Source organism: Myotis davidii, unplaced genomic scaffold (genome assembly GCF_000327345.1).
Source record: "Myotis davidii unplaced genomic scaffold, ASM32734v1 scaffold100, whole genome shotgun sequence".
NCBI classification, from domain to species: Eukaryota; Metazoa; Chordata; class Mammalia; order Chiroptera; family Vespertilionidae; genus Myotis; species Myotis davidii.
This window is the reverse complement of record NW_006292691.1, coordinates 111,658-127,820: the sequence shown is the minus strand read 5'-3', so window position 1 is coordinate 127,820 and position 16,163 is coordinate 111,658. Positions and strand designations below refer to the sequence as shown.

The 16,163-nt window shown below is 47.6% G+C and overlaps 1 protein-coding gene across 10 annotated transcripts in view; it reads left to right on the top strand.

Annotated features, from left to right (window-relative positions):
- The first annotated feature begins 833 nt into the window (after positions 1-833).
- Positions 834-16,163, top strand: part of NPRL3 (NPR3-like, GATOR1 complex subunit) — a 40,560-nt gene continuing 25,230 nt past the window's right edge. For 2 of the 10 annotated variants that reach the window (XM_006766130.2, XM_015565564.1), the window contains exons 1-5: positions 835-1,276; positions 5,381-5,450; positions 10,115-10,153; positions 13,738-13,867; positions 15,670-15,744. In XM_006766130.2, coding sequence (XP_006766193.1) covers positions 1,159-1,276; positions 5,381-5,450; positions 10,115-10,153; positions 13,738-13,867; positions 15,670-15,744 — 432 coding nt within the window. In that variant the 5' untranslated portion in view covers positions 835-1,158. The other 8 variants (XM_006766131.2, XM_015565565.1, XM_015565570.1 and 5 more) reach the window with 7 other exon arrangements.

Genomic DNA, 16,163 nt, shown 5'->3' with positions numbered 1-16,163 from the left:
TCCTTTTGACAAACTGCCAGACCGTTTTTCACAGTAGCTGCACCATTTTTCATGCCTTCCAGCAATGGGTAAAGATTCTAATTTCTCCACCTCCTTGCCAACACTTGTTATTTTGTCTTTTTGATTATAGTTATCCTAGTGGGTGTGATGTGGCATCTCTTTTTTGGTTTTGATTTACATTATCCTAATGAGAATGATGTTGAGTATCTTTTCAGGTGCTTACTGGCATTTTGTCTATGTTCTTTGGAGAAATATCAATTCACTTCCTTTTCATATTTTCAATTGGTTACTTGTCTTTTTATTGTTTAGTTGTAAGAGTTTTAAAAAAATTAATCTGGATATAATTCCCTCATCAGATTCATGAATTATAAATATTTTTCCTATTCTGCTCTTTTTACTTTCTTGGTGGTGTCTTTTGAAGCATAAAAGTGTTTAATTTGATCAAGTCCAATTAAGCTTTTCTGTAGTTGCTTGTGCATTTGGTGTCATATCTAAGTAATCATTGCCCACTTCAAGATCACGAATATTTACCCACATGCTTTTCTGTAAGAAGTTTATAGTGTGAGCTCTTACGTTTAGGTCTGTGATCCATTGAAATGATTTTTTAAAAACTTTTTTAGTGTAGTAGTTTATATTTGTAAGTTTGACCTTTCTGCCCAAAGCAAGTATTACTTTTATAATGAAAGATGAATCATTCGGAGACAGCGGCCTCGAACCCGAGAGCTGATGTGGCTCCAGTTTCCTAGTCACACAGGTGGGCGGGTCCCTTCAACGCAGCCGGAAGGAGGTCGGTCCACGCGCATGCGTAGCTCTCAGAGAGAGACCGCGCCTGCGCACACGGCCGCTCGCGCCTGCGCAAACGCCCCCGGCCCGAGGGCTGGCACCCGCCGCGCTTTTGCCTGGCTCTGGGTTCTAAATCTCCCGAGCCTCGCGGGACGCGCTCCGTGGCGCTGGCTCCGTCGCTCTGGCTCTCCGCGCCGGGCTTCCGTGGCCTTGGTGGCTGGCGTCCTTGTCAGGTCCCCTTCCACCGCCCCGTCGCATCTTCCTCAGGTCCCCCACTTCCCGGCCTTCTCAACACCGCACGCCCATCCAGTCCTCAGCCCTCGGCAAGTCTTCCTAGGGCGCCCCCCCCACCCCCGCCCTCGGGCCCCCGGTAGAATGGGGGACAACACCAGCCCCATCAGCGTGATTCTGGTGAGCTCGGGGAGCAGGGGCAATAAACTGCTGTTCAGGTACCCCTTCCAGAGAAGCCAGGAGCACCCGGCGTCCCAGACAAGTAAGTGAGCGCCGGGGGCGCGCCCGGCGGCCGGGCCTGAGCAGCCCGTGCAGCGGCCCCTCCCCTTACCGCCTCGCACGTGGAAACTCAAGTCCTTTACTTTTTCCTTTTCCGGATGATACAGTCACTGCCTACTCTTTATAGAGCACTGTTTGGAAAGTGCAGATAAATAAAAAGGAACGGGAGAAAAGTCATAATTCAATAGCCAAAAGCCTCCATTGCTGACATTTCATCCGTGTCTGCAGCCTTTTCAAAAAATATGTGTGAGCACTGCATGCGTGAACCTAAAAATAAAAGGCCAAAATGAGAGGCAACAAGCGTTTCCTTGAGGCCAATAAGAATAGCTATTTGGGATGCTCCGAATAATGTTCTGCAGGAGAGACAAAGGCATTGGGTATTTATGAGAAAAGGAAGGGAAACAATTACATCAATACAAGGAGGGCATTTATTTCTATTGGTCAGATAACATAGTAAAGTCAATTCTGAACAGTTTTTAATTTTCAGTCTGATAGTCATAAGTCAGGTAGTTACCAGGTATATATATGCAAATCCTCACCCAACATGCAAACATTATATATATATATAGTTAATCCTCACCCGAGGATATTTTTCCATTGACTTTTATTTTATTTATTTATATTTTTTATTTTAAAATATATTTTATTGATTTTTTACAGAGAGGAAGGGAGAGAGATAGAGAGTTAGAAACATCGATGAGAGAGAAACATCGATGTGAGAGAGACACATCAGTCGGTTGCCTCCTGCATGGACTGGCAGCCAAGGTACGTGCCCTTGATTGGAATTGAACCTGGGACCCTTCAGTCCGGGGGGCTGACGCTCTATCCACTGAGCCAGACAGGCTAGGGCTGCTTTCTTGTATCTTTCTAGTCAGTTCTTTGGGGCACAGGTTGCTTAAGCCCAGTCCAAAGGTTATTTTGCCCAGTTTTAACATTTCAAAGATTTGAGGCATATAAGACATTACAAGCAGTTTCGGGATGGCAGCTCCAGCTCCATTTTAAAGTAGTTCCATTTATTGTTGTTGGTTTTTGACATAAATGTATTCAGCTTGGAAAAAATAGGGAATTTTCTTTGACTACCTGCCCCCCAGTTCTGCTCCCCTGTTGCAGGGATAACTGCTTACCATTTTAGTCACCGTCCTTCCTGTACATAGATACCAACTATGTATCCATAGGAAAATTATTTGGGGATCCCCCCCCTCACATAAGTGTATTGATCTGCAGTGGCTCTTCCATTGAACAGCCTTGGAGTACTTTACAACTTCGTAAGCAGAGATCACGCTTGCTCTTAGCTGTAGCCTGCAGCTGCTGCGGATGGACGTTTAGGCTACTTGTAGCTGTTCATTATCATGAATGCTCAGTTTGTAATTTATATTCTGTTTTAAAACTTGTTAATAGGGTACAAAGTTTTAAAGGTACAAAGGGGTTTAGGTTATGAAAAGAATGTTCTTTACCCACCATTGATTGACACCCCCTCCCCCCAAGACACCCATTTCCCTTTGTAGGGGCAGCTGCTGTTACCATTTTCCTGTGCATGTTTCCAGAATCTCCTGTGTAAATACAAGCATATGCAGATATTATTTTACTTTTTCTAACCACAAGTGAACGAACACACTTCGCACTGTTCTCTGTGTGTTGTTTTCATTTTCCATCTTGATAATAGTTTCAGAATTATGATTAGAATCATGGGATGAGCATACTGTGATTTATTTATCCAATCCTCTGTTGATGGGCATTTAAATTGTTTCCAATCGTTCGCTACGATAACCAGTGTGAATGTCCTTTTTGTATATATTATCATTCTTCTGGATATAGGATTAATTCCCAGAAGTAGGATGGTTAAATCTAAGGGATAATGAGCATATTTATTTTTTTTTCTTTTCTTTTTTTATTTGTCAATTACAGTTGATATTCAATATTATTTTATATTAGTTTCAGGTATACAGCATAATGATTAGACATTTATATAATTTATTAACTGATCACCCTGATAAGTCTAATACCTAGCACCACGCATAGTAATTACAGTATTATTATTATTATTAAAATTTTTATTGGTTTCAGAGAGGAAGACACGGAGAGAGAAATAGAAACATCAATGATGAGAGAGAATCATTGATTGGCTGCCTCCTGCATATCCCCACTGGGGACTGAGTCCGCAACCCGGCGTGTGCCCTGACCAGGAATCAAATCGTGACCTCCTGGTTCATAGGTCGATGCTCAACCACTGAGCCATGTAGGGCAGGCTGAACTTTTTTGTTTTGTTAATCCTCACCAGAGGATATTTTCCCCATTGCTTTTCAGAGAGAGTGGAAGGGAATTGGGGTGGGGAGAGAGAAAGAGAGAGGGAAACATTGACTGGTTTCCTTCTGCAGGTGGTGGGGAGTGAACCCGCAATCCAGGTACATGCCCTTGACTGGGAATAGCACCTGCGACCTGTGATCCTTTGGTGCATGGGTCAACAATCTAACCACTGAGCAACACCAGCTAGGGCAGTATATGTACTTTAAAAAAAATTTTTTTTTCTTCAGCTAAGACAGAGGAGTTGATACATTGTACATGTTACATTCAGCCACACCTGAGAACAGAACCAGTCCAGAATGTCACAGGTCCAGGCCAAAGATCCAGAAGGGACTGTTTTTGTAAGAGCAGGGTGGGTCTCTCAAAAGGTGGTCACGGCATTCGGATGGCATGTATGTATTTCTAGGTCCCGTTGAGAGTGTAGACAGCAGCATGCAGTCCAGCAGCTCGTGCCGGCGTCCCTGGCCTCTGGCTGCCCTTCTTGCTGCTCCTGTGGCTTCACGGTGCACAAGCTTGCGGTGTACGTGGACCTCTGCCTCATCTTCCTCCTCTTGCACTTCAGCCTGCGCATTCCCTTCTTCCTCCACATGGCTGTCATGGCACAGAGGTTTCTAGAAATGGCGCTCAGGCCGAGAGCTAAACATTCTTTTGCCTGTGCTTTTCCCAGGCTAGTTGACATCATATAGTGAGAGGATATATGTGTATCTGTGTGTAATACATTTATACTTACTTTTTTTTCTGCCTTAATAATAGCAAAAGTATTTCCTAAGTTATCATAACTTCTTGGAAACCATATTTCCTGAAAAAATTTTTATTATGGTAGATCAGGCCGAGAGCTAAACATTCTTTTGCCTGTGCTTTTCCCAGGCTAGTTGACATCATATAGTGAGAGGATATATGTGTATCTGTGTGTAATACATTTATACTTACTTTTTTTTCTGCCTTAATAATAGCAAAAGTATTTCCTAAGTTATCATAACTTCTTGGAAACCATATTTCCTGAAAAAATTTTTATTATGGTAGAAAATATGTAGTATAAAATTTGCCATTGTAACCACAGTTCAGTGGCATTAATCACATTTACCATAATTAATTCACCATATTGTATCACCAGCACCACTATCTCAAAAAGTTTTCCTTACCCCAAACTGAAACTTGTAACCAAACAATGACTCCCCATGTCCCCTGCCCTCAACCTCTGGTAACTGCTAATCTACTCATTGATTGGCTGCCTCCTGCAAGTCCCCCACTGAGCATGTACCCTTGACCGGAATCGAATCTGGGACCTTTCATTTCGCAGGCTGACGCTCTGTCCACGGAGCCAAACCGGCTAGGGCAGTGTCTGGTTTCTTTTTCTTAGCATAATGTTTTAAAGTTCATCCATGTTGTAGTATGTGCCAGAACTTCATTCCTTTTTATGGCTGATGAGTATTCTATTGTGCGTATGTACCACATTTTATTTTTATTTAGAAAATATTTTTATTGATTTCAGAGAGAGGAAGGGAGAGGGAGAAAGAGATAGAAGCATCAATGATGAGAGAAAATCATTGATTGGCTGCTTCCTGCAGACTCCACGCTGGGGACCAAGCCCGCAACCTGGGCCTGGGCCCTGACTGGGAATCCAATGGTGACCTCTGGTTCATAGGTCAACGCTCAACCACTGAGCCACGCCGGCCGGGCTGTGTACCACATATTGGTAACCACCACTTTTCCTGGCTCCACAATCCTCCTGTATGCGGGTGGGTCCCGGTTTCTTAGCCGTTGTCTCCTTTTTGCCCTCACTCAGATAAGCCTCGTAGCAGATATGCTGTCAACAACACCGGAGATCATACCGAGGACCAGGACGGTGACTCCAGGTAAGGGCTTTGAAGTCACTGTAGGACGGAGCTAGTCCTGCCCCAACACCTGTGCAAAGCCCCACCTGCCGTTGACCTGTTTCCCCTGAGAAACCGGGTGTTCTTTTTCCCCATTTGGTGGGTGTTTGGGTAGCATGGAGCCGGGCTGCATAATTTGGTCACATGTTCAGCTGCCAAGCAGGTTGGAGATGAGATGAGGCCATGTTTCTGTAGGTCATTTATCTCCTGGGAGGGGAACATGGAGGAAAGCACACCCCGTGCTGTCCTCAGACCTTGTTCCTCAGGCATGGCCCCGAGGTCACACGTAGGTGCTTGGGTGCAGAGTGTCCAGATGGTGATATGGGCAGAGAGTTGGGGCTGGCTTGACCCGGGGCCTTTTAGGGCACCGATGAAAGCGGGTCTTGTTCCTTCTTGTACGTGCCCCCTTGTTCTCTGTGGGAAGGACTATCATGCAACATGAGAAATGACCGCTTGTGCCTTCTTATGTTCATTTTAAAGCTTGGTAAGTGGTAACACAGACCCAGATGAGGCAGGAAAGATTGCAAGTTGCCTGTCCTGGTTCCCCTAAACATAGCCGAGGTCTCTATGAGCTAAAGGATGTCGCCTCCACGGTCCCACGGAAAAGCTGAGGTCCCCACACTGGGCCTTTTACATGCGAGCTGATTGTACAGTTTCCCTCAGTTCTCTGACAAGGCACCACAGTGTTTACAGTTCCAAGAATATGGTTTTTATTTTGTGTGTGTGAGGACGGCAGGGGCCTCTGGCGTGACCAGTGACTGTCTCTGAAGGGAGCAGGCTTTGGAAAAGGGAACAGCAGGAAGGGCAGGGGAGGTGGGCGGTTGTGGGACATTCAGTGGGTCCTTCTGGTTGACGTGGAGGCCAGTGGTTGTCTTGTCCTTTAAAGGTGGCAACTTGGAACAGACTCTTGTTATAGGCGCCCGGAAAGCTTTTTGCCCCTGCACACTGGGTGGGTGGCTTTGTCGTCCGCTGGGCCACAGACTGGTTTAGAGCAGGGCTGGCCAGCTGCCCGATGCTCTTCCTCTAAGCTCCATAGGTGTGAGGCTCTGCTCAGGACATGAAGACTCAGAAAGAGCTCTTGGAGTGATCTGTGTAGAGGTGTTTTTTAGGAGGGCCAGGAGCACATAATTCCTGCAGTTCATTTTCAGAGGCTTATAAGAAAATCACTATGAGGTAATGCCATTGGGTAATGTTAGCACATTATAGCATCTGATGAACCCACCCCCCGTCCCCCATATTTTCAGAGATACAGGTTAACACCCTTAGGGCCCCAGGGGGATGTGCCCACAACCCAGGTACATGCCCTTGACCGGAATCGAACCCGAGACCTTTCAGTCCGCAGGCCGACGCTCTATCCACCGAGCCAAACCGGTTTCGGCTTCAGAGTCTTTTAAGAAAATCACTATGAGGTAATGCCACTGGGTAATGTTAGCACATTATAGCATCTGATGAACCCACCCCCCGTCCCCCATATTTTCAGAGATACAGGTTAACACCCTTAGGGCCCCAGCTTTATTTTGTCACATAGGCCTGCCAGGTCGCTGCTCTGCCCCTGACGGCTGGGAAACCCTGTTACACCTCAGACGTCTTCCTGAAGCACTGCAGTGAAGGTCATCAGACCATTCTTTGTTCTTCTGGATTATCATCCTCAAGAAGGATGTTCTTCTGGAACCAGCAAGATGTTCCTGCGTGTCAGTTTGCCAGATTGAAACACCGAACAGGCCACATGGGTCACTTGTGAATGTGGTGGTGGCCTGCCTTAGAGAAGTGAAGGTGTAGAGCAGTGCTGCCCAGGGTTGAAGTCATTGGCCAATGTGGCCATTTAAATTGAAATGAACTGAAATGAAATAAAATTGAAAATTTATTTCCTTAGTTTCACTTGCCACATTTTAGATGTTGGGTGGCCACATGTGACTAGTGGACACTGTATTGAATGGCGTAGATTTAGGATATTTCTGTCCCCGAAGAAAGTTCTGTTGGACAACACTGGCTTAGAGAGTAGGCTGGTTTTATAATGTGAATCATCAAGATGATGTGTTTCAGGGTATAAGAATTAGCTGTCACTTCTTAAAAACCCGACTAGAATTTAGGAGAGAAGAACATAGATATTGTCTGTTGTCTCTAAGTCTTGAAATTGAAGTTGAGAAAAGTTGTAGTGTCCCTGATTGTAGGGTATTAGGAGCCAGGGAGCTCCTGCTTAAGTCCATCTCTGGCTCAGTCACCCCACTGGCAGGGACAACGCCATCAGGAGAGGTCCGAGAGGAAGCATGGCGTCCATCGGGAAGGCTGTTGGGGGCCCACTCCCTCCTGACGTGGATGGCTGTTTCTGGCTTCCTCTCCTATTTCCAGCATTGTTCTGGTTACTGCCTCAGAGAAGGCGATGCTGGTGCCTTGGAAGAGTTAACTTCATTTTAAAACACTCTGAATCATTTTACTTTAGCTATCACCCCAGAGCTCTGAAAGGTTTCTGTCTCTGCCCTTTACCTCCCCATTGGCATTGTGAGGCATGGAATCAGGTGGCCCTGCTGCCCTTCTCAGACTTGGCTGCCTTTCTTGAAGCAGTGGGTCCAGCTTTTAGGCACAGTCAAGCCCTGTGCTGGAAGGGGACCTCAGCTGTAGTGCTCACTGGCATCCAGCATGCAAGTCCTCCATACCAGGCACACATGGGCTCCCCCAGAGCCTCTTTTGACAGCTTTGCTTGGGGGGCACATGTGTTGAGAAAGGTGCCCCTACTTGCTGGATCTTAGGTCAGTACACAGAAATGTGGATAAGTAGTGTTGTCCCCAAGCTTGGGTACCTCCCTTCCCTTTTCCAGGCCCAGCTGAGTCTGCCCTGGTGTCGCATTGGCATGTCCCTGCAGGGCAGCATGCTGGGATAAGTGCAGGTTCCGGGTTCCGGGTCTCATTCTCACTCTGTGTCCTAAAGCATGTGATCTGGGCATGTACCTTAGACAGTGAGCCTCCTCTGTAAGATGTCTGCAGGTGGGAAGGCACCTCTGCCTCTCCTTCCCGGTAGGTGTCATGGGAACACCTGCCTCTAGGTGCGAGTCCTTGCTGATGGCTCTGCCTCCCTGGGGGGCAGACACAGGTCCATAAAACATGCTTGTGGAGTTTAAAATTTTACATGCCCCCACCCCCCAGTAAGGAAATGGAACACGTGGAACACTGATGACACTTGGAATCTCTATGTGCTTCTTCCCTTTTGAAAGTTAAGGGATATATATGTATTTTAGTCCTCACCTGAAGGATGTTTGTCTGTTGATCTCTAGAGAGAGAATGGAAGAGAAGGTCCATAAAACATGCTTGTGGAGTTTAACATTTTACATGCCCCCACCCCTCAGTAAGGAAATGGAACACGTGGAACACTGCTGACACTTGGAATCTCTATGTGCTTCTTCCCTTTTGAAAGTTAAGGGATATATATGTATTTTAGTCCTCACGTGAAGGATGTTTGTCTGTTGATCTCTAGAGAAAGAATGGAAGAGAGGGAGGAGGGGGAGAGAGAGAGACATCAACCAGCTGCCTCCCGCATGCACGCCCAAATGGGGCTGGGGATCAAACCTGCAACCGAGGTACATGCCCTTGACTGGGAATTGAACCCGTGACCCTTTGGTCTGCAGGCCGACACTCTCTAACCACTGACAAACCCAGCCAGGGGTTTTATGACCTGTCTAGGTGTAGGAGATAAAGTTCTAGGGGGTTGTACTTGAGCTTCTTCGGATTCTGACTTTCTGGATGATCTTGAGAAAGTCCACACAACATCTTACCCCTTTACTGCTATACAAACGAATGAGCTAAAGTTTGGGAGCTGCTGAAAAAGTGTTCTTCATTGTGTGTTTCTCTTGCGTGGGTCCTTGGTAATGTGTGTTTCTCGGTGAGAGCTGTGGGGAGCAGCAGTCCCAGCGGGGCAGCCTGGTGGGCATGGCATGGCGTCCTGGCAGGCTCTCGCCCCTCGGATGCTGTCTGCACTGTGGGGCTCAGGCCTACTTTCTGTTCCCAGCAAACTTGGAAAGCAGCATGATATAGCCCTGTGTAGAGGAACTTCAACGCTTTTAAATATATTTTCTAAAAAAGCTCAGGTCGGATAGTGCAGAGGTCTTAGACATTTTCTAACGTAAGTGTATACAGCTCTGCCATGACTGCCTTGCTGACGGGGCCACATGGGCAGAGACTCAGGGAGATCAGCCATGCAGGTGGTCATAGCATCTCAAGAACTGGGGCTGAGGTGGTCAGTGCATCTTACATAAGGCTTTTCCCTATGGGGTCTCACTGATCCTGTTGAGACGGTTTGTCAGATTAAATGCTTATGCTTAGGCACCTGGCCAATGTGTGTGTGCTAGGCTCTGACCCAGGTCTTCCGGCCTTGCTCTTGTTCTGGAAACTGACCCTCACTCTGGCCCAGTCTATGTTTATGTGAGAGAATTTGAGCTTTAGTGAGAAAACTGTGTGATAAGTCTTCAACTTGGGGAGTTGTCTGTATCCTTTCTTGTCTGGTAAGTTTCATAACCTTGACCTCAACAGTTAATGCTTAATGGTAGTACTTCTGCTAGACATTAATGCTGTTTTAATAAAAACAACTATAACTTTTTGTGATTTTAAAAATCAATGTGTTTTTGTTTGGTCTTGATGGTCCTGTTCCCATTTCAGCGAGCCATGTCCTCCAACCGATGAGCAATTGGTTGCAGGGTAAGACCAAGACTTCTCCACCGTCTTTCTGTCCTGATTTCTGCTACCTTCTCTTCTTGTAATTGTGCTTAACTCCTGATTCCCCTCAATGTTGAAGAATGACTAATGAGGCACACAGGCTCTCGCTCGGATCCCACGGCCCCTGCCCTTTCTCCACTTGGAGTTACCTATTTCACATTACCCAGGAAGCCTAAGCAAGGCTGGCTGGCACCAGGGAGACTTGTGGGACCAGGCTTGCACTCAGACCTCCTCCTCCAGGCAGGCACCAGTAGCCCTGTGAGGCCAGTAGGTGAGCAGAAGCAGGGTTTCTTATCTCCCTAGCTTATTGCCCGCCCCGCCCCCCAAGAGAGATCCTTGTTTAGTCTCTTTGCCTTCATTTCTCAGAGGGGTTTAGTGGGGGCCTTTTCCCCAAGGGCTGGGTGTTAAATGTAATGCTTGAGGTTAGATGCTATTGTGTGTGCCCTTTAGAAGCAAAATGCACCCATGGAGTTTATCTGGCACTTCCTCAGGAGGGCATGAATAAGGTGTGACCCTCCTGTCCCCGTGACAGGATATCCCCTCTGGGCATTGAGGCATCTCTGAGCCCCCATCACCGAGGGTGCAGAGTCAGGCTCCCGTTCATGCTGTCCCTCCCCCTTTTTTGACCAGGCTGGAGATCAGTCCCTGCTCCTGACTATCTCAGAAGGAGAGGAAGGTCTTGGCCTGGTTCCTAGCTGGGCTGGTTCAGCTCCCTAAATTTTAAATTTCTAAGTTATTCCCGGAATGTTAGCTTTTGTAACAGCTATTTTATTGTGTGCAAAACTTACTAGGCCTTTTACCATCAAAACAAGGGATAGAGATTTTTGTAAATTTTGGAAACAACAATCAAATATTGTCATTTGTTTTTGTTTCAATTTGCTATTTATAACAGTTATTCCCCTACTCCCCAAATCTCATGATATAACTATGCCTTTGTGTATATTATATCAGCAGACACACTATATAAAGGATAAAGCCACTTAAGTGTTTTTTCTCATCGTAAGTGTTAATATTGCAGTGGTGAGTGGATTTCTCTGTGGGCTAGACTCGCTCAGACAAGCACCATCCCCCTGGCCGCCCTAGAGGGCCTTCCCTGATGACCATGTAGGGCAGGGTGGCTTTTAACTTCAGCAGCACATGGCTTCCTGGTTGGCTCCTTCTGCAGATGCTGGCCTCTCTGGTCTTGGGAGGAAGCATTTTTTATTTGGCTCTTGGAAGGATGCTTTCGGATTTGGATATTTATAGATATTCAGGAGACCGCTTCTTGCCTCTGAATCTCAGGACCCATCCCACAGCCAAACTAGCTTAGGTTCCTGGACTAGTGGCTGAGGCCAGGGCTGAGGCTCAAGTGTGGGTCTTGATGACAGAGCAGAGGTTTTTAATGGAGGTATTTAGATATCACAGGAAAAAGTGAACTTTCTGGAATAGTGGGAGGTTGTTTTCTTTACCTTATCTTTGTCCCTCGGTGGCAGAGTGGAGGAGCTATTTGTTTAGATAGGATGTGAAATGTTGGCACTGGATCAGTCATTAGGGCAGAAGTGTTTGTTTATCACCCTGAGCCCTCTCTCACCATCAGACGGGAGTTATAGGGCAGAGTGAGTGATTTAGAGTTTTTAAAGAAAGCATATAATGCCTCTGGTCTAAGACACTGGAATATTCCATCTCTGGTGTAATCACTCCGGAGAGCAGTATTCCCGGGAAGAGAGACCCATAATAGGCAGCTGAGGACTTAGGCAATGGGTCCCCCATTTCCCAGACTGGCTCTGACGACCTCTCTGACAACCTTGGTGTCAAAAGGGCCGAGTGCAGTCCTGACAGTACAAGAGCCAAACCCTCTGCATCTTGTTTGTCTGCGGGCCACAGAGCAACCTAGGACACCTGGAGGACCATGTCAGTCCCGGGGAAGGCTGGAAGCCAGTGTGACACCCTCCCTCCAAGGCCTTAGCAGTTCTAGGCTCCCCTCCTATAGACTTGGAAAGAGTTCTCTAGCTGCTTGTCTTGTAGTTTGAGTGCTGGTTGATCAGCAAGGTTCTTGTTGCAGGCTGGCTCCAAGTACTTAAAATTTTTTTTTTTTATTATTTTGGAAGAGAGAGAGAGAGAGAGAGAGAGAGAGAGAGAGAGAGAGATTGATTGTTCGCATACTTATGCATTCATTGGTTGCTTCTTGTATATGCCCTGACGGGGGATGGCACCAGCAACCCTGGTGTAGCAGGAGGATGCTCTGCTACACCAACTGACTACCCAGCCAGGGCTCAGGTCACTCTTACATTAGATGGTGAGCCCTGCCATGTGTAAGGAGCCCAGAGCAAATGACCCCCTTCCTAGATCCTTTTATCCCAGAGTCATTTCTTATTTCAGAGTTGAGCTGAAGCAGCAGTTTGTAGCAGACCATCCTTTTTCTTCAGAAAATGGAGAGGTATGGTAGCAGTCGCTCCCCTCCCCCACATGAGGTCATCCAAGAGAAAAGCATCTACTTTGGTGCCTGGTTCACTGTTGCTCCTTAGCAGAGGCCCAGGATGCATGCTGGAGTGTCTGCCTTTGATGGCCTCCCGGGCTCCTGGGGTCGGTGCCCAGGGGCAGAGCATGGCCCTGTGGGAGCTGGAGCCCCTTTCCCCAACACAGTGTGCTCTCCCAGCATGGATGCTAGAAGTGCTTTCTGCGGGCGGAGAGATGAGCACAGAACTTGTCTCTTCTGGCTCCAGCTCAGACACGGTGCGTCAGTGTTTCTAAAGTGAAGGCCCCCGCGAGCCTGGGTTCTGAGATAAGAGTCTGCCCGGCACCCCCAGCACTCTCCTTCCCGTGGTGACGCTCCCTTATCTGGGTCTCCGTGGGCAGGAAGGAACTGGGTTGCCAATAAGAAAACACAAGTGTGCAGGTGCACCTGGCAAAGAGGTGAACTCATATCCAATCTGCTCTCACCCACTCCACAGCCATTCCAGATCTGTGGTCCCCAGTCCTGTGCATCCTATGTCCACATCGTATCAGTGGGTCTGGATATCTCGCTCATCTTTTAATAAAAACTGGAAGGTTAAGTGTTCAGGATAAGGAAGGGTCAGGAAGCCATGCTGAGAAAGGTAATTAGCAGTTAGTGCTGTACTCTTGCCCTTCACACAGCACTGAGGGGGTGGGGTTCCCGGGAGTTGAGAGGTGCAGCCTGGTAAACCTGGACCTGGTGGTAGAGCCCCCCAACCCCCACCCGTGAGCCTTAATGAGCAGCTCCTCAGGGCAGCGCCAGCTTCAGCTGTTATTCCTCCCTTTACCTTTAAAAGCAAACTGCAACCTGTTTCTCTCCTGAATTTCATAGAGCATGCCAAGAAATTGACAGCATGTGCCTTCAGTCTATGCTTCTCATGCCTTTTACCTTGTAATTTTGGTGATTTTATGTCCCAAATCTTGGGGATTGCTTCAGAAGGCAACTGATAGAAGCTTCCAGGTCATCAGTGGGGGTCAAGCCACTTTGCGCACCAAGCTGCCATATACTGAGATCCTTATCCCCTGAGGGCAGCTGGTGTGGGGCTGTGACACTTTATTCACTTATTTCCACTCTACCTCTTTTTAATTTTAAGGTTTTCAGATGTCATTCTGGCAACAATTTTGGCAACCAAGTCTGAAATGTGTGGCCAAAAATTTGAACTGAAGATCGATAACGTGCGTTTTGTCGGGCACCCGACGCTCCTGCAGCACGCGCTGGGGCAGGTAAGGGCCTCCCTGAAAATATAAGGCTCCCCCTGGGCAGGCATGGCCATTCGGCCTGGGCCCTCAGGGAACCGTGGCTGCCACTGGCTCCGGTAAAGACAGCGAGTGTGTGCCAGACCTCACAGCTACTTGCTGTCAGCTGCACATCACAGATGCTGAGGGACCCTCGGAGAAAGAGACAGGCATGCTTGCCCCCAGAGTTTCAGTCCCTGCCCCTAGCTTTGGTAAAGTGGCACAAGCATTTCTTCTCACTTGTTAAGTGATCTCATGCCAATATTATTATTAATTTAGCTCTTACTGTTGTGCTGAATCCTTCATATACGTTCTCTGGTGAGTGAAATGTTACCGTACTGGAGTCTTAAGACAGAATGCACTGTGACCCAAAGGAATCTGCACCCAGAACCTGCCAGTCAGTCCGTGGCACACAGGCAGAATCAGCAACGGCATCACTCAGATTCTGAAGGCTTTTGATATGACAGTGTAAGATTTAGCTCCATTTATATGATCCAGAAATATGAGGGTCTGTGAGGTGGCCCTCAGATATCCTCCATGACCAAGCTGATGGAAAGAGCTGAGGTGGTTGGAGGTGCTAAGACATGAGACGGTCTGGGTGCACCTGGCCCAAGGACAGCACCATCCCTCCTCACTGAAACCCCTGAGTAGGGATTAGATCCCTGACTGTGACCTGTGGGTGATGGAGGGGAGATTTGGCAGCCTGCTGGCAGTCCTGGGCGTATACAACTAGAGTGACAGGCAGGATGATGAGGAGCTAGTTGGGATAGCTCAGGGAGAGCTGGAGCCCTGGCCTCTTATACCCCCTAGTGGCAACACTTGAAATCAGCGTGGTGTTTGTGACAGGTTGGCTGGCTGCCAGAGCAGCAGCCCTGTCTCTGCTGGCCCTTACCTGCCCAAGAAATTGACAGCTGGTGTCTTCAGTCTATGCTGGGACATTGTTTTCTCTCTCTCTCTCTCTCTCTCTCTGTCTCATATATTTTATTGATTTTTTTTAACAGAGAGGAAGGGAGAGAGCGAGTTAGAAACATTGATCACTCAGAGGGAAAGCAGGGGAGGGTGGGGGTGAGGGGGAAAGATCAACCAAAGGACTTGTATGCATGCATATAAGCATAAGTGATGGGTGTGGACAACAGGAGGTGAGGGTGAGGGCAGGATTCGGGGGATAAGGGGACATTGGGGGGACACATTTGTAATATCTTACTCAATAAAGGGGAAGAAAAAGAAAGATCGATCAGCTGCCTCCTGCACACCCCCCATTGGGGATGTGTCCGCAACCGAGGTACATGCCCTTGACCGGAATCGAACCTGGGACCCTTCAGTCCACAGGCTGACTCTCTATCCACTGAGCCAAATCGGTTAGGGTGCCCTCTCTCTTAATCATCCTGAGTACTTATCATACCTGGTAGAGATGACCTCAAGAACTCAGGTGGACACTGCGGGTGGCAGTGGGGAGGATGTCTGGGCAGAGAACACTCCATCTGCTTGGGCCCCTCTCCATCTTGTCTCCTCTGGGCACTTCGACCCACTTCCATTGACTGGGGCAGCCTCATCGTGCTGGGCCAGAGCACTGACCTTCCTGTTATCTCCGTGGGGACTCATCTGTCCATGCCATCACCACTAGCTCATGCAGAGGTGCGGCTCGATTCTCCGAGACCACGGGCTCTGTTTTGTTTTCTTTTGGTTCTGCTGTATTTTGGAACCTTTCCCCATGCTTAAAGTAGAATAGCTCTAAACAGCTCTTCTTGGGAAGTTGGCTCTCATTCAATAGAATTATGCGTCTTTTACAGGTCTCCAAAACAGACCCGTCCCCGAAGAGGGAAGCTCCCACCATGATTCTTTTTAATGTGGTATTTGCACTAAGGGTGAGTGTTTATAAGTGGCTGAAGGGCATGGAAAGAGGGCAAATCAGGCAGGAGGGTAAGGGGAGGAACAGCAGCTCATTTCTGGTGAGTGTGTCATTGACTCAGCCTGCAGTGGGCATGGCATTGGTCTACTCTTACTGTTTTCCTCTTTTTAAAAAAATAAAATACACATAACAAAATCTACCATTTTAACTATTTTAAAGTATATGGTTTGGTGGCATCTTACAACAGTGTAACCATCCCCATTATCTAGTTTCAGAATGTTACTGTTACCCTAAAAGGAGCTCAGCTATTCCTTTTCTCTCCCGCCCTCTCCCAGCCCCTAGAAACCACCGATCTACTTCCTGTCTCTGTGGATTTACCTGTTCTGCATGTTTCATATGCATGTGATCCTACAGTGTGTGACCTTGTGTCTGGCT